Source organism: Furipterus horrens, unplaced genomic scaffold (assembly GCF_987537825.1).
Source record: "Furipterus horrens unplaced genomic scaffold, mFurHor1.1.pri manual_scaffold_2, whole genome shotgun sequence".
In the NCBI taxonomy this organism is placed as follows: Eukaryota; Metazoa; Chordata; class Mammalia; order Chiroptera; family Furipteridae; genus Furipterus; species Furipterus horrens.
Window position 1 is genome coordinate 167,129,210 of NW_028327172.1, and position 24,996 is coordinate 167,154,205.

General features: G+C 38.7%; 1 protein-coding gene across 1 annotated transcript in view; it reads right to left on the minus strand.

Annotated features, from left to right (window-relative positions):
* The window catches only part of FRAS1 (Fraser extracellular matrix complex subunit 1), a 461,942-nt gene that overhangs the window by 289,688 nt on the left and 147,258 nt on the right, over positions 1 to 24,996 (minus strand). Inside the window, exons 3-4 of the mRNA XM_090266724.1 lie at positions 11,226 to 11,333; positions 2,913 to 3,005 (exon numbers count right to left, since the gene is read on the minus strand). Of these exons, the coding sequence (XP_090122850.1) occupies positions 2,913 to 3,005; positions 11,226 to 11,333 (201 nt within the window). The remainder of the gene's footprint in view (positions 1 to 2,912; positions 3,006 to 11,225; positions 11,334 to 24,996) is intronic.

The following is a 24,996-nucleotide window of genomic DNA, read 5'->3' on the forward strand; positions in this document are numbered from 1 at the left end:
ATATTTCAGGTTTGTCTCCCTGTCTGGTTGGCAAGACTGGGCAGAGATCCAAATGCTAATTTGAGAAGATAGCTTTGGGGAGGTCACGGATGAAACAGTCCCCCAAATGCTGGCTGTCTAATAAGCCCATGTAAAACTGTCAAATACCCTGAAGTCAACCAAAAGGCTCAGGTGTTTTCCTCACTCCAGGGAAAATGTTGGGACTTGTCCAGACTTGCTGGAGTGCCAGTTGTATAAGATGCTGCCTGCCCTGCAGGAAAGGACGTCCTGCCACCAGGCATGGCCGCTTCCTTAGGGCACGGCCTCCTCATATTGCCCAGAGCACTACCATCCTCAATTTTCTGTTTCAACCCTATTCTCTGGGGACATTTCCACTGATGCCCCTCCTGCCACACTCCCTCTATAGGAAAGCCTCTTCTAAATCTCTTAGGGGAAAACTTTCACTTCAGATCACAGTTCCGAGCTCTGAAAACACCAGGCTGTTTTATAGCTACTGAGAGAGAGTCTCCATTGCCTTTCCTATGGGACGCAAGCCAGAGGCTAGAGAGGATTACTGCTGTTCTCCAGGAAAGGGAAAGTGCTCTGGAAACTGCTTTCCAAGCAAGCTGAAAGGGCAAAAAAAAAAAAAAAAAAAAAAAAAAAAATTAAGAGGCTCCAAGATTCAGGAAGAATACCTGTGATACAAGTGACAGATAAGACCCAGAGCAAACCCAGATAAGCATTTAACCCACTCAAGAAAATAAATAATATTAGGGAGGATTTGGCAAGAATCTAGAGGAAGTATAGGAAGAAAGAGAGTAAGGAAGAACAGGGACACTAGACACATGAGAATTTTAATTTTATTAAGACTAAAATTAGAAGATTTGTATCTTGACTTAAAAATAAATTGTTCTTCAATCTCTATTAGAAAAAGTAGGCCACTAGAGATTTTTTCTTTCAAACTATAGTTCCTTAAACACAGCTCTTTTCTCAGTTACATCAGGTACCAGAAATATAATTGTAACATTTTCTAAGGGAGTGTATTTTGAAAAATGCATATGGGAAAATGATGCATGGATATGTTCTTACCCAGTTTAAAGCTTTGCACGTGATATGTTATAGCAGAAAGGGTGAACTGCAAGGAAGGAGAGCAGCAGGAAGACTTTCTGAACTATCCCAGAAAAAGTAGGCCAAGAGGATTTCTAATTAACCCATCAAGCAGATCTGCCCAACCACATAGGCACTTGGTCAACGACCAATATGCCCTTGGGACAAGTCAGAAAAGGGATCTACTCATTGTCAATGAGTCCTCCAGTCATTGATGGGTTCTGAGCACCTATCTTGGGAAAAATTCAGTGCTAAGTCCAGGTTAGTTGGGAGGCAAGGATGATCACTCTAAAGATCTAGAACACATCAGCTCTCTCAGGTCTCTTAAATCAAGATAGGAAGATTGCACATGTGCACAACTATAGCAGGAGAGAGCAAATGGTATCATCAGAGTGGTCCATGCGCAGAGTTATTAATCTCTGCTTTTCCCCAGATCCTAGTCTTATTTTGATCCTATGTGCTCCTTCACCTGAATGACTCAGCTTGGTGTTTTTGTCCTTGAACCACACATCTATGCCAGTCATTATGAACTGGCATTATTTTGGTCACCAATCCGCCCTGCGGCACCTTCCATTTCACAGGGCATCCTCTTCTGGGGTTTCAAAGGTTACATCACCCAACATAACACAGACTAAATTGAGCGGCACAGGGTGATACATGGTATGAAGACATTCCCAACATAGATCCTGCTGGGGTGCCTTTCAGCAGCACATTGTGCACAAGTGAAAGAGTGGCTTCCTCAGGTAATTAGGAGACAGTGGCTCACGTGAAATGATCCTGCCCCTTGGGAAAGTGCATTGTACTCACTGAGTTTTCCGTACTGACAGTGAATAGCAGCCGAGAGCAGATATTATCAAATCCTGCTAACCTATGCTCTCTCCTGAATGGAGAGAGACACTAACTTGGAGAAAGTTTTGTAACAGGTGGAAGATGAGGATTAAAGCAAAGAGCCTCTTTCCATCACATTCAACTTCACCTGCTGCCTCCAGGTAACATTTAGTTATTTTGAGTAAAGATGAACTATATCCATTCCATTTTCATAACTTCTGTTACAAACCTTGCAATAGTACTTTGAAGTCCATATTTAATAACTCAAAATTATCTAAAGGATCTGAAATGAGAAAGTATAAGAAACCTTAGGATCAGTTCCTAGTACTGTGAGTCTAAATGGGGAGAGTTGAGCATTTTGACACTTTGGGGGAAAGTGGCCATGCCTGCAGACATTTCTGGTCATTAGGACTGGGGGGTACTACCAATATCTAGTGGGTAGAGGCCAGGGATGCTGCAAAATCCCATAGCAAAGCTTAAAATGTCAATAGTTGTCAAGTTTAGAAACTCTACCCTAAGGGAAAGAGCCCTGGGGTAGGAATAAGAAGACCGACCAATGTTCTAGGCCAGGTTACACCACTTATTAGCACTACAACATTGGGCACGGGAATGATAATATCTGTTCTATTCATTCACTCAGGGCTGTTTGTTGCTATCAAATGAAAAAATTATAAACGGTATACAAAGACCAGTTGGCACTTACATTATTTAGCATCACAACTTCTTCAGCATCAACATTCTCAGACTACTCTTCATACAGACACAAATTCAATCTACAAATAATTACATAGGGCCTACAGAATGTATAGGACAGTTTTAATCTTATTTAAGAAACCCAAATGCCCATGGAAAGTCAAATGAGCTTCCAGTCCTCCACAGCCCAGACAAAGAAGAAAAAATAAATAAAAACCTCTCTTGTCAACACAAGGTTAGTATTCAGCTTTCCCTTGTCAATGACCTACAGACAGAGAATCAACCACGGGTCAGAAAACACTTACCGCATGGATTTTCTTTTCATGATGGCAAGATCCCTGAGTCATCAGCACACACTCGGGGCAGCACTGGTTGGCGGCTATCTGAAGCACTTCTCCCTGCACATTTAAAACAGCTCAGTCTAAAACAGTGGCAGCAAACAGTCACGGTGGTTCACCACACCCCAAGCCATCTCAGATTCACGAGATCTCAGGAGTTTCCATGGGTGACAACAGACAGGATAAACCGGAGAAACTAACAAAAAGGATTCTCTCTGTCAAGAAGACCTTCTCTCCAAGATAAAAATGAATCCATCTGTGGAGATAATTTCTTTGAAAATTGTCTCTATCTTGTCACATGTAATGAAGGGAAGAGCTGTATCCACTAGAAATGCTTCATCTGAGTGTCACACAAGAAGAACAGTGAGGGTGAGAGAAGAAACTGTGTCTTGACTTGGGTAGGGGTGAGGGGTGGCCACAGAGCTGGTGGGTTTTCCAGATCTCCTATAGAGGCTGGAGGCAGTCAGCAGTGGGGAGCTGAGGTTCTGAGGTTCGCTTTAGCCTGGGACACAGAGCAGTGAGGCACAGAATTGTTGAGGTATCATGTGTACTGTGGGGAGCTGGGTAGAGTTTACGGGCTCCGGTAAAGATCTACATTGTTTTTCAATGCTTCTATAATTGCAACTGTTTTTCCTAACAAGATGTGATACTGTCAAGAGAATCTGCTTCCACATGATACCCCAGGATTTATTGCGATGTTGTCATATTAACTAACCATCCATTTGCCACAATGAAGAATCCATTTATCTAAGAGTTATTAAAACTATGAAGAAAAGAGCTTATGTTTGTCTTTGGGGCCAGTGATTCTCCTATTAGATCCTCTGATTTGTCTTCTTCCTCCACCTTCTCTTAGCATTTCCTCATGCCTAGAGATGTGACAGAACAGGCAATGAGTGATTTTGGTCAAAAATGGTAGGAAATCCTGCATTAGCCAGGAAATTATAACTTGTTCACAGAATAAAAGTCTACAGAGAATTCAGCTGCTAGAATGAAAAAAAGTGTGTGTGTTTGTTTGTATGTGTGTGTGTGTGTTAATGTTTCCTTGTTTTTATGGGCTGCATCTATTTAAAAAATTGTGCCTACAAGACAATTGTAATTTTATGTAACTATACTCACAAGAGTGGGTGAGAAATGGGACTAAGATTTTACAACTGTTAATCCATAAAACAGATAAATATACCAGTACCGGTAAGCACCAAATTCTTCCTACTTGCTTTATAAAGGATAAACATAAGATATGAGATCTTATAAAATCCTATATACTATACAATGTTAATGGCTTTTCAGCAAAGTGGTCTCTGAACCCCAGGAGAAAACTACCCTTGTATAATTTCCACTAAGACAGTAAAATGTAGAAACTACATTTGCCTAATTTGTAGAAAATGAGATAAACCAAGTGTTGTTTATATTCTAACATGGAAACAGTGAGCAGTGAAGAAAGGCAGAGAGAATGGGAGATTTCAAGGAATATTATATGGCCCCAGATTAGTTTTCTTTTTTTCCTTTTTATTGAACTTATTGGGATGACACTGATTAACAAAATTATACAGGTGTTGGGTGCACAATTCTACAACACATCATCTGTACACTGTATTGTCTGTTCAGTACCCCAAGTCAAGTCTTTGTTCATCACCATTTATCCCCCCCATAGCCTCCTCTACCTCTCCCCACTCCCCCCTCCCCCAGCAATTACCACACTGTTGTCCGTGCCCATGAGTTTTTTTTCGTTTTCTTTTTTTCTCAATCCCCCGCCCTCCTCCCCCCAGTAGCCTCTCCCCCAACTGCTGTCAGTCTGCTCTCTATGAGTTTGTCTCTATTTTGCTTCTTAGCTCATTTTGTTCATTAGATTTCACATGATAGTTTTCTTTGTTTTACATAAAAATTAATCTTCAGATTTGGCCCTTAAAGCTCATTTCCTAAATATAATATCCCTTATTTATGAGTGGCAGTGCAGAGGTCTCCATCGTGAGTCTATCTACTGAAGTTCCAGTTGAACATGAAAGGTGATTTGGAGTGAAAGAAAAGGACAAAATGGGACACATAAACCTATTGCCCCTCCTGGTTTTGCATTGGGGAGCATTGGGAAGTGGCTAATGGGTGAGAGACATGAGAGACATTAATGAAGATTTCTAGAGGGGCTGGGCAAGATTACTTGCCTAGGATCTAGGAGAACAAACTAACAATAACTTTGATGATAATTTAATAATTATAGCTAACATTTATTGAGTACTTAGAATAGCCAGGTACTCTTCTAAGCATATGCATATATATACACACATATATAAATATGTGAAAGTAGGTTTATAGTTGTTAGTACAGAAAATACATAACACAAGAATAAACTGTCTTATGTTACTCACAACTGTAAACCTACTTTTGCCAACCTCTGTATATATCCACATGTATGTGTGTATGTACGAGGTCTGTCCAGATGGTATTTAGCTATGTAATATGAAAAAGAAAAATTTATTGAAGAAGATTCAAGATACAAGAAACATTGTACATAGGACAAGGACGCCTCAGTCCCCTTCAAAGTAGGCACCTTGGGACCTCACACAGTTCTCCCAGTCACCATCAGCTGCCCCATCGTATTTTCCTGAATCTCATCAAAGGTCTGAAATCTCTTCCCTTTCAAAGGTGATTTTAGTTTTGGGGAAAGCCAGAAGTCCCAGGGTGACAAATCTGGGTTGTAGGGGGGCGGAGTCACCTGAGTAATTTGATGTTTCACCAAAAAACTCTGCACCAGACTTGATGCATGAGGAGGTGTGTTGTTGTAATGAAGCTACCAATCACTAGTTGCCCATAGCTGTGGCCTTCTGAATCATTTGAATAGCTTCTGCAGAGAAATGTCCACGCTTAACACAAAAATTGTTGAAGATTCGTTGCTCTACTCATTCAGTCATTTTGAATATAACGGCCACACAGTACACATGCTCACTCAATGGCATCTACTGCCCCCACTGACAGTGAAGTCGTCATTGTTCATGCACGCACATTCCAGTCCACTCTCCTTGGATGCCAGGTTACATTGATATCATGCACACCATTCTTGTTATGTTAACAATGATTGGGCTTTTTCTGGACAGACCTCATATATATGGGTATATATGTGTGTGTATATATGTATATATAATTTAATTTTTTCAACAACTGGATTGGGTGACTACTACTATCTGCACTGAGGTTTGCAGCCAAAGTCACATCGCATGTACTAACACAGTGTCCTTTTGCATGACATTGTCCTCTATACCAACACATTTTCCAGAGATCCTCAAGAGAGGACTGGGTTAAATAGAGAGGGTTAACTAGTGAAGGTTCTAAATGCGTTTTCCTCTCTCTCTCTGTCTCTCTCTCTCTCTGTCCCTATCTATCTAGCTATTCTTATTAATATAGGATATGGATATAGAATCTATTATATAGGTTATAAAATGAATAGATAGATAACATTCATACACATATACATCTATCAAAATTACCATTGACACTAGGTTATATTCAGCCCATCCATGAGCAAAAAATAAACACATAATAGGAACCCATTAATAATAATAATAATAATAATTTAGTTTATGGTACAATGGGGATTCATTACTTTGTGCCATGGGCTAACATATTTATACCACAGCAGATTTGAATAGTGACACATGCTGCTAAGAAACAAAGAAAAACTTAAAAGCAACATGGTGGAGTAGAAATTACCTTGGGTCATTAGCCAGGGACTAAGGTTCTCGTCATGGCTGTGCCACTTACTAGCTCTGTGTCTTTGAGCAAGTGACTAAATTACTAAAAATCTGTTTCTCTGTCTATAAAGTAAGAAAGTCTAAGTGAATTCTAAAGGCCTACAGTATTTCTGGCATTCTAAGATCCAGTTTATTACTTAAAATAAAAAACCCAAATGCTCTGGAATATATTTGCATGATCCTAGAGTCAAAGTTTCTTACAGCTGGCTCATCTGGTCCAACCCCAACCTTATTGCTACAGATAAGGAACCTCCTTAGACTCCATACTCTCCAATTATGACATTCTCCAATTTGCTGGTCACTCCTTCATAGTCCCTCACTAAAGACTCATCCTCTGCGTCTCTGTTCTTTGCTACCCTAGAATTAATTTTGGACAACTTCAGTGTCCATGGAAGTGAGTAGTTTAACTTCTATCCTTGCACATTCTTAATCAGCTCAATTCAAATACTCTTCACCTCTACTTCACTTGAAATTCCCATGGTCATTGTTAATCTTAGGTTCTGTCCACACTCCAAATTATTCTATACCAGAAACTTTCAACTCTCTGAATCTAAGCCTCCTAGCCTTCAGCTTTCTCCCTCACCCTCATTCCCACTCATCTCACATTCTTCAGATATCTTTGAGCACTTGTTTTTATTGCAGCTATTCGGCCCCCAGCTGGCCTCATTTTCCTATTCATGCTATCTTGAATGCCCAACCCTTTCTGCACCTCTATCTTTTTCTCCATTAATATGGCAGAATCCCAATCCTGGATCTATTTTCCCAATTTGCCTTCTTCTCCCTTATACCTGGCTGGTAAGCATTACTGAGAAAATCAATCTACCATGCTGCTTGGTATCCCCACAGGTTCACAGTATCCTGCTCTTGTTGGCTCTTAATACCACCCACAAATGACTTACCTTGACCTTGGTAAAGCTTCCACTCCTGCCACTCTGTTATCCTCGATGCCCAACTTCAGTGTGGTCCCCAGTGGCCTACATGCTGCCAAATCCAGTGGAAAGTATTAAATCTCCTCCCACTCCCTAGCTCACCTGTGATCAACACTGTTGCTACAGGCTCCTCCTAGAAACACTCTGCTCTCCTGGCTACCATACATTATTCTCTTCTCTGACCATTTCTTGCCTCTTACCTCTTGATCGCATCTTTCTAATCTTCCTAAGTTCTCTCTTTTATCTCTCTTATGTTTACCCCCACCTTAAATAATTGTATTCCCCGAATTCCATAAAATCTCTTTGGGTGATCTCATTTATTCTGAAAGTTTACTCAACTGTCTATATGCTAATTATATCTATATGATAGCTTCCAACCCTATCTCCTCCTCTGAGCTTTCGACTCATATATCCAGCTGCCTTTATGAAATATCTACCTAGCTTCTCTGTGGACACTTCAAACTTAGCATGCCCCAAACTGAAATAATCATTTCCCTCCCAGGTGGGATGTTTTTCCTCACTCTCCTATATTTTCAATATCAGTTGATGGCTCAGCTAACCAACTAGTCATCAAGTCATAAATGTAGGACTCATCTCTCCTTTTTCTTCCCCTTGCCCTCTTACTTTTGCCCAGTCCTGATTTGTCCCCTAAATATTTCTTGAGCCTGCCCTTTCCTTTTGATCCCAACACTACCAGTGCTCTGATTTTAGTACGTATCCTCCCATCTGGATTAATCTCACAACCTCTGAACTAATCTCTTCATTTTTAATATTATGTAGTATCTTTTAAAAACCGGAGAGATAGTTCTAAAAGAAAAGTTAGCCATTCTACCTGTATGCCTGAAACCTTATTATTCTATCACCTTAAAAATAAAATTTCAAGCTTCATCATACACTATACAAGGCTCTCCATAACCTTGAACTTACCAACTCTATAGCTCTATCTCTCATTCATTCATACAGTCAGTCAAATAATACTTATTGAGTGCCTACCATGTGTCAGGTGCTATTGTAGGTGCTGAGGAAATACAGTTAGCAAAAGAGATATTAAACAAGAAATGTAAGTAAACTATAGAGTATGTCAGATAGTAGTTAGTGCCAAGAAGAAAACTAAAGCATGTAAGAGGGATAGGAAATGTGTGGTAGGGGGTAGATGATTGCAATTTTAAATACAAAGATATTCAGGCAAAACTTAACAGATGTGAAAGATCAAGGCATATATATGTGAAGAAAAACAATCTCTGTGGGAACAACAGAGCACAAAGACTCTATGGCAGAAGTGTCCCCGGCATATCCAGCAAACAGCAAGCAGGCATGATGTTTAAAGTAGAGTGAGCAAGGGAGAGAACAGTCAGTTAATTTAAAAGGTGCAATAGCACCTTAAAGGGTACTGTGAGGACTTACCATGAGAGGAGAAGCACTTGGAAGCCATTGGAGGGGTTAAGGGAGAGAAGTAACATGACCTGGCTTCAATTTCAATAGGATAACCCTGGCTGCTATATCAGGAAGAAGGGTCTAGTCAAGGAACACGTATAAATGACCCATGGGGGATTGACTGTGGGAGCAGTGGGGTGGGCAGGGCAAGGGAGAACAACAGGGGGAAAACTGGGAGAACTGTAAAAGAACAACAATAAAAAATTTTTAAAGAAATGTGAATTGTTTTAAGTTTTTAGCTATTAGAAATAAAGCTGCTACAAACATTTGTTTCAAATAAATAAATAAATAAATAAATAAATAAATAAATAAATTCTTTCCCTAAAAAAAAAAAAAAAATTATAGTGGAAAAGGCAAGCACAGAAACAGTGAAGTAAGTGAAGAGGTTACTGTGGGAATGAAGCAGAAGCTGATACCACGTGGAACCAGAGTAAGAGAAGAGAAGCCGTATATGGAATGTAGTGCTTCGTGAAGAGCTGACAGATTGGCTAACGTACTAGATGTGGGATGTGGCAGAAAGTGGGGAGCAGAGGATGACACTGTTTTCTGGCCTGAGGAAGGGTAGGAAGGGAGTCGCCATTTACTGACATGAGAAAAATTAGGAGAGGAATGAGTGAGGAAGGGATAAAACCATGTTTGGTATAGATCAAGAGACAGAACCTTTTCCTGCAAAAGGCCACACAGTAAGTATTTTAGCCTTTGGTCTACATCACAACTATACAGCTCTTATCACTATAATGCAATATGTAAATAAATGAGTCCATCTGTGTTTCGATAGAACTTATTTATGGACACTGAAACCTAATTTCCACATCATGAAATATTGTTCTCTGTTGATGATTTCCAACCATTTCAAAATGCAAAAGCATTCTTTGTTCACAGCGCATACAGGCTAGATTCTGTCAGTTGACCCTCAGTATAGAACACATTTAGTTTTCAGCAATAGACTCTATGTCTCATAACATTTAATTCAGGGCTTTCTCTGTGATATCATAATTATTAATGTGACATGGAGAGAGCATGTTTTCATGTTGTCATGGCCATTAACATGGCCCGCTCAGACTTTCACATGTTACTCAGCAAGCTAAATAGTGATCTTTTAGGAATGTTTGCTCCAGAAAATAGAAAGCTCCATAATATACAACAAAATATTATCAAATTTACCAACATATGATGTACAACAGCTTTTCAGAAATATACCCATGCAGAAACTGAGTAATAGCTTAAAGATACACAGAATGTTCACTCCAAAGTTAGAAACAAACAAATTGATTAGCAATGGATAGTATAAAAGCTCAAGATTAATTATTGTTGGGGAAGGAAGAAAACTAAAAAAATAAATTGACAGAATGCTTTTTTAGAAAAAATAATTGGTCTTCTCTAGGGAGTTTCCAATGTTCAAATTTGAAGCTTAAGCCTTTTATTTTAACAGACTCACTTAAAAAGAAAAGAGTCAGCACCTGGAAAAAAATTCTAGCAGCATAGTTGTGTACTTAGAAAAAAAAAAAACTTAAAAAATTTTAACAGAAAGCACAGGATGAAATATTCTTCATACACTTGGTCAAATACCAGGTTTCCTGAGTCAAAACCTCTCAAGGCAGCACAATAATACAATCAGAGCAAATAATGTTTTTAGAAAATCACCTTTAAGAAGTCTATCCTAAATAGATAAATCATATGGAAATTAAAAAGAAAAGTGTTGAATAAATTAGCCACAAAAGAAAAAAATAAAATGTTGATCCTGACTTTCAATCTATTCAATGGCTTATAAATGCTCTGGTTAGTGTCAGTAGCTTTGGCAATTGTCAGACCCAGAAAAAAAACCTCTGGGCAGGAGTTAGTTTATTAATTGTATAATCATGGTTAAGTTGCTTAAAATCTCTAGGTTTCACTTAGCTCATCTGTAAAGTAGGGATAAAGATATCTACCCCACATAATAGCGAATGGAATAACATTTGTAAAACTTTTAACTGAGTGCCTGGTGCAGAGTACAAAATGCTCAATAAACTGAAATTAAGATATTCTTAACTATGATATGCAAAACTTCTCTCCCACATTTCAAAAAACTTCCAATTAGTTCGGGATAAATGTCAAAACCAGATGGCTGAAAAAAATGCAAAAACGTTACTGTTCACTGACATTACCAATACATTTAGGATATATTTAGCATATCATACCTTCTCAAAGGCACACTGAGGGTTTCTGCAAACAGCAGGTTTGCAGATAACAATATCACCATGGCAACGGCAATTTTGGCATGAATCAGGCTTCCAAATTGTGGCGTCCTGCAAAGAAGTATAGCTCTGAGTTAAAAACTGATCAGTCAAGTTGTGAGCACACAAAAGATACACCATCTTTGAATGGCCCCACAGCATAAACAATTAAAAGGAAAAGGAAAAGTCACAATCACATATAGTGCTTGCTGGGCACTGATTAAACCTCAAGAGGCAGTGAAAGCAGTATAATCCATTTCACCACAGTCAACCCACGTAGCCAAAGACAAGGGCATGCAGCAGAGAGCTGTCAATACCCAGAGCAAAAACCATCGATTGACCTGAAACATCAGGAGGACAAGCTGCTCCCTGACTTGAAGTTTTTCTTTGCTGTTAAGCAGCAGAAATCATCAGAGCCTGTTTAAAGGAAAATGATACTTGGACTAGCACTAACCAGCTTTTTCCAGCTCTTTGCTACTACATACTTTAATGCTCATCAGAAACAAGAAAGACTTGAGTAAGTAGTTCAAATTTTTTAAGGCAGGTCAGCCAACACACTTGCAGGGGAACTCAGATGCAATGTGGCTATAGCAGCAAAAGCATCTGGGAAATGTTGGACTCTCTGTTTAACTCTCTGTGGCCTCAGGCTTGACTGACTACCCAGAAAGCCAGGATGCCCAAAGATAACCCTCATGCCCCAGGAAGATTTGTGAATGTATATAGTGTGATAACTGCCTGATATTATTTGTTAACTTCGGCATGCATTGTTCTGATTGGTAGTCTATGTGTCTACCCACCATTTGGTTTTACTATTAACCTCCAATAAAAAGGGATCCTGTCTTTCGGGGTGGGGAATGGATTTTCCTTGGCCCGCCACTACTGAGAGCCGCTGTTTTGCCGACGTATGTAAGTTTCTCCTATTAAAGCTCTTATGAATTTGAATAAGGCCACATGTCAGTTTTTCAGAATCAATCCCGCATTTAGACTTTTGGGGCTTTTCCCCAACAACACTGAGTGGCTATTATGTATCCAACTGTATGCTAGGTATATGGGGGTACACATAAAGCATGATCCATAAGGATCTCACAAATTATTTTGGATTATGAACATGAGGGTATTAAATAAACATAAACTGATAACACTATGTTAGTTCTCAGCAAACTGGAAAGGAAAGTAATGGTCATAACAGAAAGGTGAAACTGGGCTCAGTGCAAAAACGTCTCAGAAATTTCCTGCTATTTTCCACTGCCCATCATGCTGAATCCATATTTCAGTTGGGCCCATTCTGAAGTACCTTTGAGCCCAACTATTGCACAGAACCCACAGAGACCAGTTTCTATCCTTTGCAAATTGAAGCAGTGAAGATACCATAGACTGTAGTAAAATACATCTTCCTAGAGATTTCCTAACCTAAATTCCTATTTTATATGGGTTGAAAACAGCTATTCTATTTGGCCGTGTTTTAAACACTCAACCTCTTTTAAGAGTGCTGTCCATGTAATTCTCTGGTTTAAAACTATGACATGGCTCATCTTTACCTCTGATGGGATAAAGTGCAAACATCATAATCAGGCACTCACCTCTCTCCCTGGTCTTGGCAAATCTCAGAGTCCTGAGACTTTCATCCCTCCACTCAAGTTGGTCAAGCCACTGGACAGACCCAGCCTCCCTTATCTGGATTCACATCTTAGCCCTCTCCCAGGATCCCCTCTCCCCCTTCTCTTCCCCAGAGACAGTTTGCAAACCAACATGCTTGCTTTAAGTTTCAACCTCAAGAATAAATATCACTTAACCCTTAGCCCTGCACACCACACACCTGCACTCTGTACAGCTCTTCACTGATTCTCTGTGATCCCACCATTTCCTGTATTTATTTACATTCCTGTTAGCTTGCTAGACCAGAATGGAAGCCCCTCAAAGCAGGCACTGTCCTTTGCTGTGACTGCTGGTCCTTCATAAACCAAGGGTCACAGTACGTAAGTTGCTTAGTAAAGACATTTTCTTTCATTCTAAAAATTCTCATCCTTTGTTTTTTTCTCAGCCAACTAAGTGAAGTGCTATTAAAATACTTTGGGGCAGAGTAAGAGCAGTGTCCAATTTCCTGATAGAGAGTCATCAGAACACTAGCATTCGATTTGAACTAGATGAGCTGGGAAACAGGCAGATGCTAGCAACACTTTCACACCAGAAGGCTGAAATCCAATATAATGGTTAACATTATGTGTCAAATTGGCTAGGATATGGTGTCCAGTTGTTTGGTCAAACACCAGCCTAGACGTTGTTGTGAAAACATTTTGTAGACGTGATTGACACTTATAATCAGTTGATTAAGTAAAAGAGATTACCCTCGATTAGGGTGAACCTAATCTAATCAGTTGAAGGTTTTTAGAGCAAAAACTGAGGTTTCCTGGAGAGGAGGAAATTCAGCCTCAAAACTGTAACACAGAAATTCTGCTGCAATTTCCATATTACTAGCCTGCTGTACAAATTTCAAAATTTCAGACTCAAGACTACAACTTCAACTCTTGCCTGAATTTTCAATTTGCCAGCCTGCCCTACAGACTTGAAACTTGCCAGCCACCACAATTGCTCAAGCCAGCTCCTTAAAAATGTCTCCTACTGGTTCTGTTTCTCTGAAAGAACACGTCTGACATACCAACACTGTACTGAGTTACATGGATGTGCACAGCACTCCCGAGCAAAAATGAAGTCATCCTTTCAGGTTGAGAAGTGTTAAATGCATCCATAATCTCTTAGGGAATGTGCCTCAAAAACTGAAGTCATTTAAGAAATATAAAATACATCTGAGGTGAAATTACATTTCCAGTAGCCAATTCACAAAAAATCAGAGTCAAAGCAAATGAGTACTAGAAGCTGACTTGGAAAAGCTCTGAATTTCTTTTTCTTTATTGTTATAGCGCATTCCTCTGAAATTGGCAATAGTGTGCCAACAATGTCTACTCAACCAAACAGTAATGACAAGTAGGTGAGAAAAAACAAATTCCATCCCAAGCACAATGTAATATGTCTCCTGCTGATTTCAAGAAAACAACATTAGTTTCAGGATATAGATTAAGTAAAAATGACAACTTCACAAAGCCAGCAGCTACCATTTATTGATCATTATCTTATGCCTGACTCTTGAAGCAGGAAATACTGAAGGCCTTTGTGGTACTAGAGGAGGGTGGCCTGGTTTGCTTTCTCAGCCTCTGCCATCATCCTAGAGACCAGACCCAGCAGAAAAGGACGTAACTGCACACTGATGCTATTTTGCAGAGCACGTACCTGCATGACAACCCTATGGAGCTGGCACTATGCTTATTATGACTATTCCCATTTTACTGATGAGGATTCAAAAGATTGGGCAATTTACCCAAGTGCACAAAGCTCTATGAGCTCTAAGAACTCAGGCTGCCTGTGCTTGAATCCTGGTGTCACCATTTATTAATGGCGAGTCCCTTAGGAAGGTAAGGTGTCTGTGTCCCAGGATCTTCTGCTGTAAAGTAGGGTTTATAAAGTGTTTAATTCATAGGGTTATTGAAAAAAATGAAATGAAATGATGTATTTAAAGAGATCTGAAAAGTTACTGAAAATTATTAAGGGTCCATAAAACGTAATTTATTTTTAATCCAAATGCTTTCTATGGTGTCAAAGGCATTTAACAAATATCTTATAAACATTTCCTTTTCTCAGACTGAAAATAGTCCCAGAAGGACCTTGAGTTTCCCATCTTCCTATTCCAGCCTATACAGGTAAAACAAAGTGAAATTGTTACTGAATTGGGGCCCTAGCATGGGAAGATCTGGGGCTTTGCAGCAGCAGGGAGGAATAAATCCCTCTGAGTAGATGGTGTTTGCAGAACTACTTAGGTAACTGGAAAAGCCTCTGTCTCGCTAAGCTGATGTACCCATGAACCCATGTCTTCACTTCAGTCAGACAGTGGATGGCTGTACAACCTCCATGTACTCCCTTTAGGTCAGCATGGCTGTAAGGCTCCAGCCATCTCTACTGTCCAGATGCAGCCTTTTCCTGCCGGGCATCAGGTTCTCCTCTGCACCTCAATTATTTCCTCAGTGACCCCCATACTCCAAAATAGTCCATTGTTCTCTTTAGCAGCTCTCCATCACTAAATTTGGCTTACTAAACTCTAAACAGTAGAGTTCTAAAAATGTGGAATAATTTTTCACTTTTGTTCATATAACCATAATTTTTCTTTATGCTAATTCCAAGCTAAATTTATCTGGGCCCAGGAAGCCTTCTTGAACTTATTTACATATCTGTCTTCCCACTAAACTATGACTCTTCAAGGAAAGAGATCTCATTGTATTCCTCTTTGTACATCCCCGTCTCCTAACACAGTTCCTGAGTGTTGGATGAATTCATTCATGAACAATCTTCAGCATTTTCTTACCCTCAAGGTAATATCTGTCCATGTGAATTGTAATACCCCAGTTAGGATGCAACACGTTGACAAAACAACATTTAAGTGATGTCACTACAAAATCCCCATAATGTTGAAGGCTACTACTTCACTCAATCAAACTATGTTTTAAAAAAAAAAAATTCCTACATCTAGGCAAGGGACTTGTCAAAAAAAAGTTCTGATAATAATGTCCTCACAGAGTAAATAATTTATGGTTAATTTTTAAATAAAGTAAGCCCTTTACCAAGGCCTTGTCAGATGACAATATATTTTTTTATGTCTAAAACTTTAAGAATCAATTTCTATGGTCACATAAGGCTGCTTTATCACAGTAGGGATACTAGAGTTCCTCAATAGCTAAAACTTTGGATAAAATCATAAAGACCAAAAAGTAACATTGTAAAATAGAAATTACAGATTTTCCATGTTACAGTTGCAATTCTGGTGCTTTAGAATCCTATCTTCCAATCTCACACACTCTCCAAAAGAAGTAGCCTTAAAATAGTTTTTCTCCAAAATATAGACTAAGGATTAGATTTTGTCAAATCTAAAAAGCAATGAAAATATGATGTTTAAACAGCTTTTTATGTTTTCAATATGTGAATAAAATGTTATTGCAAATAATACAGTGCCTCCATCCCCAAATATTTTTAAAACAATAGCAAGATACTTCAAGGAAAAAAAGAAAAACCTTTATTTCACTTAGTTAAATATTTACTGAACACTTAATTAGTACTAAAAATGTACAATGACTATAGTCTTCATCAGTACTCAAATTTCTGGGGGAAATTATAGTATTCTATAAGAGCAGTACATCAACTGTCAACATAAATTTTCTTTCATCTAAATGGTATAATAACCCTATTTTAATTATTAATTCATCTCATTTTTAATTCTTTTGGTTTCTTACACCAAAAATGAAAAAGAAGGCATCAAGCTCCCCCAAAGCAGTGCTTTCAAGTTACAAAAATAGTGTGTACAATATGCCTTTCTGTAAAAAAAAAAAAAATTGCATGCATGGAAACAGAGTACGGAATTATGTAAACCAGTAAGTGAAGGATAGTCATTCCTGGGTGTGGATTCTAGGTGATTTTTAGTTTTCTCCTTTATTCTTATCCATATTTTCTATTTTTTCAATAATAAAAATATGTAACTTATGTAATTTTTTAGCATATTAAAATTACCCAGAAAAGCTTGGCCAGTAATAATAAATATATGTACTTCCCATTAAGTCAATAAAATATATTTCTCTAAAGAAAGTATTTTCACAGAAATCTCAGATTCCTAAAGCCATCTCTAGGCAACTTATTGTTGGGATCTAGAGCTGATGAGAACATTTCAGGTGGGAAGAATTTGACCAGGACCCTTGAGTTGGGCAGGGTGGGGGGATTGGGAGGATGGGTCTGGGCAACTTTGGGTCTCAGGTTCCTGTATACTTGTATCTTGAAAGTTGGCACAACACTCTCCCTTTTTCTTTTTTTTTCTTTAATTTCTTTTCCTAGTTCTGATGAATCTTCTGTTCTTATGTTAGGCCCTTGGGAGACCCAAAACATCCTTGAGTCAAACAGAAGGACCCAGCTGGAGACCTTGTGGGTACAAGTTTGCGGCTGACAAGGGTGAGATGCTGGAAGCACCATGGAGGAGGTGGATGCTAAGAGTCTCCCCAAGCACCTTCTGGGGAGTGTATCCTGGTCCTTAGAGCAAGCCAGGCTCCAAGGAGCAGTGATGGCTTTAGGACAGGACTGTCATAGCTCGTGGCACCTTCTCTACTGCTTAAAAAGTCCCAGTGACTTCTTATCGCTCTCTCTGGCCTCATTTCCTGCCCTTGCTCCCAAACTGTTTCTACCAGGCTCTAGCTATCTTGGTTTTTTTTTTTTTTTTTTTTTTTTTTTTTTTGTGATTTCCTTTTTTTTTTTTTTTATTTTGGTTTTTCTAGCTATCTTGGTTTTATTGCTGCTCCTGGAACTACCAAGTATATTTCCATCTCGGGGCCTTAGAACACGCATTCTCTCTGCCTGGATTGCTCTTTCCCCAAATATCAATGTGACTTATTGTTGCACTTCATTCAAGTGGCTGCTCAAACACCACCTCCTCAGACAGTAGGTTGTTGTCAATTCATTCCTTTACTCCGTTTCCTTCCTAGCATTCACCACCTCACATTACATCAACAGTTGCTTACTTATGGTATCTCTCTTCCCCACTAGAACGAAAGCCTAGGAGAGCAGGAATTTTGTTTGTTTTGTTCACTACTCTGTCCCTAATGCCTAGAACAGTTTTCATACATATAAAACTTACATGATCTTTTAAAGTTGTTTTTAAAATATAAGGTAGAAGAACACAGGTAGAATCAGAGCTTTGGAGTCGAGCTGGTATGGCGGGAATGAAGTTACTTACAACCACATACCAAATACCTAACAGTGAGCTGCTTATCTAAACTTCTCAAGGTATCCCCGAACTTCCTTGCACTCACTGCGGTTTTAAAAAATGAACTGTGTTCCCTATTTGCCCTTCAAAGCAATAACAGAGCCACAATATTCAACGGGGTCTCATGTCTTCATTTCCGAAGCTTCATTTTCCTGACAAATCAGGTTTTCAGATAAGATAATCCATTTTATAAAAGGGTTCTTTGACCCAGCTCCAGTTCGGGCACAAAAATAATGGTTCTTGTTTGGCAAGACACCATAAAGAAACGAATCAATAACTTTCATAAGGTTATTTTAGAGTTTGGTTCTTTCCCCAGGTGCCTTTCCTCAGACAGCTTCAATAAACAATAGCTCCTTCGTTTGGTCTCATTTTCAATTCCATGTAAAACTTCTCATGTAACACTTATTATTAAGAAAAGGTTGAATCCTTGTGTTTACATGAAAGTCTCTCCTTTCAGGAGGAGAAAATACAAATCAATTCCAAATAAAAGTAAAAAAGGCAAACCGCTTCCTGTTTGAAACCTATTTCAAAGGCTTGGTTCCATATATTGTCACCTCCCCACCTCTCCACCCCATGGAGTTTCTTGTTTTTCACACCAAGGGCCTACATAGTTTCCCATGTCAGCATCCTGAAGTGATTAGCTTGTACCTGATCTCCTCCTCTTGCTGCTGCCTTAAAATGAAAAACCTGAAGGCAACAGCCACAAGAATATCATTAGCTACAGAAAGAAGAGCATGAATCACAGATGAAAAGATAGCTGCTAGGTATAAGTGAAAGTTTCTTTGTTCGGTTACTGACAAGAGACCCTGAATAGCATGGCAAGTTAACAACATGTTCTTGTGCACATCTTCTTAAAACAGTGTGGTACCACAAGGCGAGGCAGGGAAAGGAAAGGGACCAAGCTGCCGCCAAGGGCCAGTCCTTCTCCAGGTCCTCCACACACTCACGATCTCACTGCTCCTCCCAGCACCCTGTGAACAAGGTACCACTACCCTTATTTTATAGGTGAGAGAATAGGATTGAAGAAAAAAGCTGAGTGAACTATCCAGAGCATATCTAGTAATGGGTAAATCTGGGATTCAAACCCATCCTTTTCCTTCTATGCTATGTATAATATCATACAATGAGTGCCTTATATTTCACAGAAGTCTTATCATTTCAAATCATTCTTACTTCTACCTGCTCACTTCAATGGGTCAACAAGGTGAGATGCACTGGCGCAGTGCTGCCAAGTGTACAGAGGGAGAAACGCTGAGGTTAAGTGACTTACCTGCCAGACATGATCCCTGAGCCTGCAAGAGCACACTCTCACCCTCTTAATCTAACTCCCACACAGCCTCCCAGCATCAGCTGAAACATCACTTCCTCAGAGAGGCATTCTCTGCCTCCTAGATGGAGTCACTGTTTCCATGTCTCAGGTTTCCAAAGCTCTTCCTGCCTCCACAAAGCCAGACTTATTCCTCCAAGTTCTGTTTTGCATAGAAAAGAAAGGGAGATTCTTTGGCATTCATATATTTTATATTTCTTCCTAAAATATGTTAAGATAGAAATGATTATCATCTCCATTTTGCAGATGAAGAACACAAGGCTCAGAGAGGTTAAGTAATGTTTCCAAAGCTTGTCAGTGAGGGAACCTATATTTGAATCAGTATCCATTGGCTTCCAAAGATTATATTTTTCCCACCATACCTACCTCTGTATCCACAGCCTTGGTCTTTGAATACAGGTTAAATACCACACTAACTCAAGTAACCATGCCTGTATGGTAGAGTGGGTAAACTTGGGTTCAAATATCAATTCAATTACTTCCTAGCTTTGGGACCTTGAACAAATCTCTTAGTTTTTCTGAGTCTCCATGTCCTAATATATAAACTAAGGAGAAGACAGGGCCCAATAGGATGTCAGTAGAGATAGAATGAATTAATGAATGTACTTAGCACAATGATGGCCCATAGGTAACAATAAATAGTAGCTATGGGTCTGGTGGTCACTTGCCACAATCTTAACCTGTTGATCATGGTATTTTCTGTAACAGAAGCTAATAGTAGCATTTTGAGATTTTGAGAATCCCTCCAGCTTCCGCAATAAGGGGAAGTTAACTTTTCCACAGCTTAAATGTTTACAAAATATTCCAGTATAGGGTTGTGGGAACTATACTCCTAGAGTGGTATATGAGGGGGAAATCTCTTCTAAATACAGAAGAAAATTAATTACCCAATAAATGTGCTTCCTATTCCAAATTCTGAAATAATGGAAACACAGGCTTAGCTCTGAAGTCCTTCTAATTTTTCCATTTCTTCTAACACAATCCTGTTATGGTTAAATCCAGCAAAGAGCACCTCAATGACAAAATTAATTCCTATAGATGTTAACCATATAAAAGCTTCTATAATGATTTAAAACTCTGCCTCATATTTCCACTTAAGCAATTCAGATACTAGGGAGACTAATAGAGCTTAAACTAGTAATTGACTTTTTTCCCTCTAACAATTCAGCTCTAAGGCTTCATTTCATATTCCTAAGGCAAATGGAGAAAAAAATATTAAACATTCAAAATGTTTGCAGACAAAATTAAATTATGGATATACCATTATCTCTTATATTAAAATTATTTATTTTCTTGTTTCCTCCTCCACTAGATCATTATCATTCATTTTATAATTAGTTGTTTACTTGTCTCTCTCCCTTCCCAAGAGTGAGAACAATTTCTTTATATATAAGCAGCTTTGTATTCCCACACTAAATGAAGCATAACAGGAACTTACATTGTTTTTGACAGAGTGGATGGATGGATGGATAAATGAATGAATGGCTGGATGAGTGGATATTTTCAAATTTAAATAATTGCTATTTTGTGATGTTGCTAGAAGTCAAACACACAAACAACAGCCCTTTGCGCCCCATGCTGCCCTATAACACTTGCGGAGCAGCTGCTGTGGCCATGTTCAGCACACGCTGTTAAAGACCTTGCTTTCTAGACTTAGTCTCCATCAAGACCTTTGCTCTGAAGGAGCCCCTCTATTTCTGACTGAATGCCAGGCTCGTCTGCCTGATGCTGCTGTGTTCCAACGTGCCAAACCTGGGTCATAACATCTGAAACTCCGGTTCATTAGCTCAGTCCTTAACTTTTTTCTCTAGCCAGCTTCTTGCCAGTTGGCTTAGTAAAACTGGCCATCCTGTAAATGGTTGAAATTGTTCTGACACATTCAACCAGGTAAGTCATATTGTACTATGCCTGTTTTCAGGTCTACCCGAGGCCCTGGGCCAGATGTCATTATGGGTGACCCAGCCCCACTATTTAATGTAAAACAGGCTCCTACACAGGAGTTATGCCACCCTGAGAGGCATCTGAAAATTTATATTGAAGGCAGAATGCTGGGATTTATCCATTGACATTCAATAAACAGAGATCATAAACTCTAGATGTCATGTAATAGGCAAGGCACTTCTGCACAAATAAAAATTGTCCCACTTTCACATAACATTCAGATGTCCCACCAAACATTCATGTTGGTGAAAAATCTGTTTATCATTATTGACTATATATCCTAACTCTGTTTTACATATTAACACAAAGAATGTATTGGGTAGTAACAATGTCCACTAAATTACCCAGAACTTAACTGCCTTGTAACACAAAGAAAGATTGTACATACTTTATTTTGTTTTGAACTCTGTGAAGATAACAGAAAAAAATAAAAACATATATTGGAGATTTAAAAATAACTATGAATATTTCACCAGATAAGCAGAATCTACAAACATAATTAATTTGAAATCTAGAACCAAAAAATACAAATGGGATTAATTTTGTTGAACTGCATACTGGATAGAGCTCCAAAGAATATGAGTGAACAAGAAATAAAGCAATAGAAAATATCCAAATCAAAGGACAAAGAACAGAAAGCGTAAGAAGCAGAGAAGAGCATGGGAAACACATGACAGGTGTTGCAAGGCTTAACATATGGGCAGCTGAGTCCTGAGACGGCAATGACAGGAAAAGGTGGAAACAAATTTTTGAATAAATAATAGCTAAGAATTTTCCAAAGTGAAAGAAAAACATCAAGTCATAGATTCAGTAAGTGCTATGAATATCCAGCAGAATAAATATAAATACCTAAGCACATCAGAGTAAGACTACTAAAAACCAACAGAAAAACACACACACACCTTTTCTTTATTAAAGATTTTATTTATTTTAGATAGAGGGGAAGGGAGAAAGAGAGGGAGAGAAACATGAATGTGTGGTTGCTTCTCGCATGCCCCCAAGTGGGGACCTGGCCCGCAACCCAGGCATGTGCCCTGATTGGGAATTGAACCGGCAACACTTCGGTTTTCAGGTCAGTGCTCAATCCACTGAGCCACACCAGCCAGGGAGAAAAACCTTTTTTTTCCCAATCTCTCCTTCTTCTCCCCATCCCCAGCCCCTGAAAACCACTTTTCTACTCTCTGTTTCTATGAGTTTAACTAATTTTTTTGTTTATATTCTACATATAAGTGACACTATGTAGTATTTGTCTTACTCTTTCTTCATATTTCACTTAGCATAATGCCCTCCAGGTTCATTCATGTTGTTACAGGATTTCCTTCTCTTTTTAAGGTTTAATAATATTCTATTGTATCTACCACTTTTTCTTTACCCACTCAGCATCAATGGACACTTAGGTTGTCTTCAAAATAAAAATCTTAAAAGCCATGGATGGGTAGGGAATTATCTTCAAAGAAGAATACTAAAGCTGACAGCTAACTTCTCCACACACACCCAAAAGGATAGAAGTCAGAAAGCAAATCTTTAAAGTGATAAATGAAAATAATCATTAACTTAGAATTCTACACCCAACAAAATAGCCTTCAAAAATGAAAGTGAAATAAAGATGTTTTAAATTAACAAAACCTGTGAGAAATTGTCACCTGCAGACCCAGACTAAGAGAAAACAATTCTAAAGGAGGTTATTTAGGCAAAAAGAAAGGATTATACCTTAAAGCACAGTAATGCAGGAAGGAATTTAGAGTAATGGAAAAGGATAAATATGTGGGTAAATATAAATAAAGGACTGTATGAAACAAAAATAGTAACATTGTGGGATTTAAAATGTATGTAAATATAAAATGCATAACAACAATAACATGTAAGACAGTTGAGGAGTAAGTATAGTTAGTGTTTTAAGGTCCTAATCGTAGTTGGGAGAAGGTAAATAAAATTATTAATAAATGTTATATTTCTAGGATAACCCAAAAGAAGCAGTAAAAGCATGTGTAAGTAATACACTAATTGATGGGGAAATAAAATATAAGAATTACCGGACTGAACCAAAAGAAGAGAGAGAGAGAAGAGTAGAATAGGAGTGACAAAATAAATAGTAAGATAATAGCTATAAATCTTAAAATATCAGTAATTACAATGAATGAAAATGTTAAAAGATAAAGATTGTCAGACTGTATAAAAACAGGAATATGGACCTCATGACATATGACAGCCATTATTAAAAGTATCGATTTAATTTCTCAAAGATGTGTATGTATATATACGTATACATATATGTATATATATATATATATATATATATATAGTCTGTCCAGAAGGTATCCAGCCATATAATATGAAAAAATAAAGACATTTATTGAAGAAGATACAAGACAAGAAACATTGTACATAGGACAATGATGCCTCAGTCCCCTTCAAAGTAGGCACCTTGGGACCTCACACTGTTCTCCTAATTGCCAACAGCTGCCCCATCAAATTTTCCTGAATCCCTTCCCTTTCAAAGGTAATTTTACTTTTGAGAAAAGCCAGAAGTTTCAGGGCACCAAATCTGAGCTGTAGGGGGCCTGAGTCACCTGGGTGATTTGATATTTTCCCAAAAAACTCTGCATGAGATGTGATGCTTCAGTGGACATGCTGTCATAATAAAGCTGCCAATCACCAAAAGGCTGTGGCCTCCTGAATCATCCAAATAGTTTCTGTGGAAGAATGTTCAAGCTTAACACAAAATTTGATGCAGATTTGTTGCTCTACTCACTCAGTCATTTTGAATGCAACATAGTACACATAATCACTCAATAGTGTCTACCACCCCCACTGACTAGCACAGTAAAGTCGCCATTGTTCATGCAAACACAGTCCAGTCCACTCTCCTTGGCTGGCAGGTTACATCTATGTAATACAAACTGTTCTGGTTATATTAACAATGCTAGACTTTTTCTGGATAGACCTTTCTCTCTCTCTCTTCTCTCTCTCTCTCTCTCTCTCTCTCTCTCTCTCTCTCTCTCTCTCTCTCTCTCTCTCTCTCTCTGCCAAAACAACTGAGATGATCGACTTCAATGGTGAACTAATCGACTAAAACTTTCCTTATTTTTCCATTAAGATATCCAATGCTTTCCAGACATGTAAACCTTTCCTTATGCATAACTAATTTAGAAAATGGGCTTCTGTTCTGCATCAGTTACTGCTCCCAAAAACACCCTGGTACAGGCCACAACTGGAATATGAGGTTAGCATCTTCACCCCCATTCCAGACCAAGAGGAAATTAGCTGCCAGTTCTAATGGGAATGACATATTGACTAAGTACTTAGACCAAGGGATCCACTCCTATAGTCAGCAAAATCCACAGTGGTTGAATTTCCTAACAACACAAGAATGGTTGGCTAGATTTGCTTCAAGCCTTGCAGCTTGCCAGGAAGCCACTGAAGAGAGGCAGGTATCAGGTGTCTCCAAGGAAGACCCTCCCAGGGTTCACTGTTAAATCCAGAAGCAGAACCCAGGGCAATTACACTTCTGGTACAATTACCAGCATCATCCACTCCCTGCCAAGTATGGAGACTTGGCAGCTGAATAATACAGCTTTCATTTTACATTTCCACTCCAATTAACTGACAGTAGTAGTCAA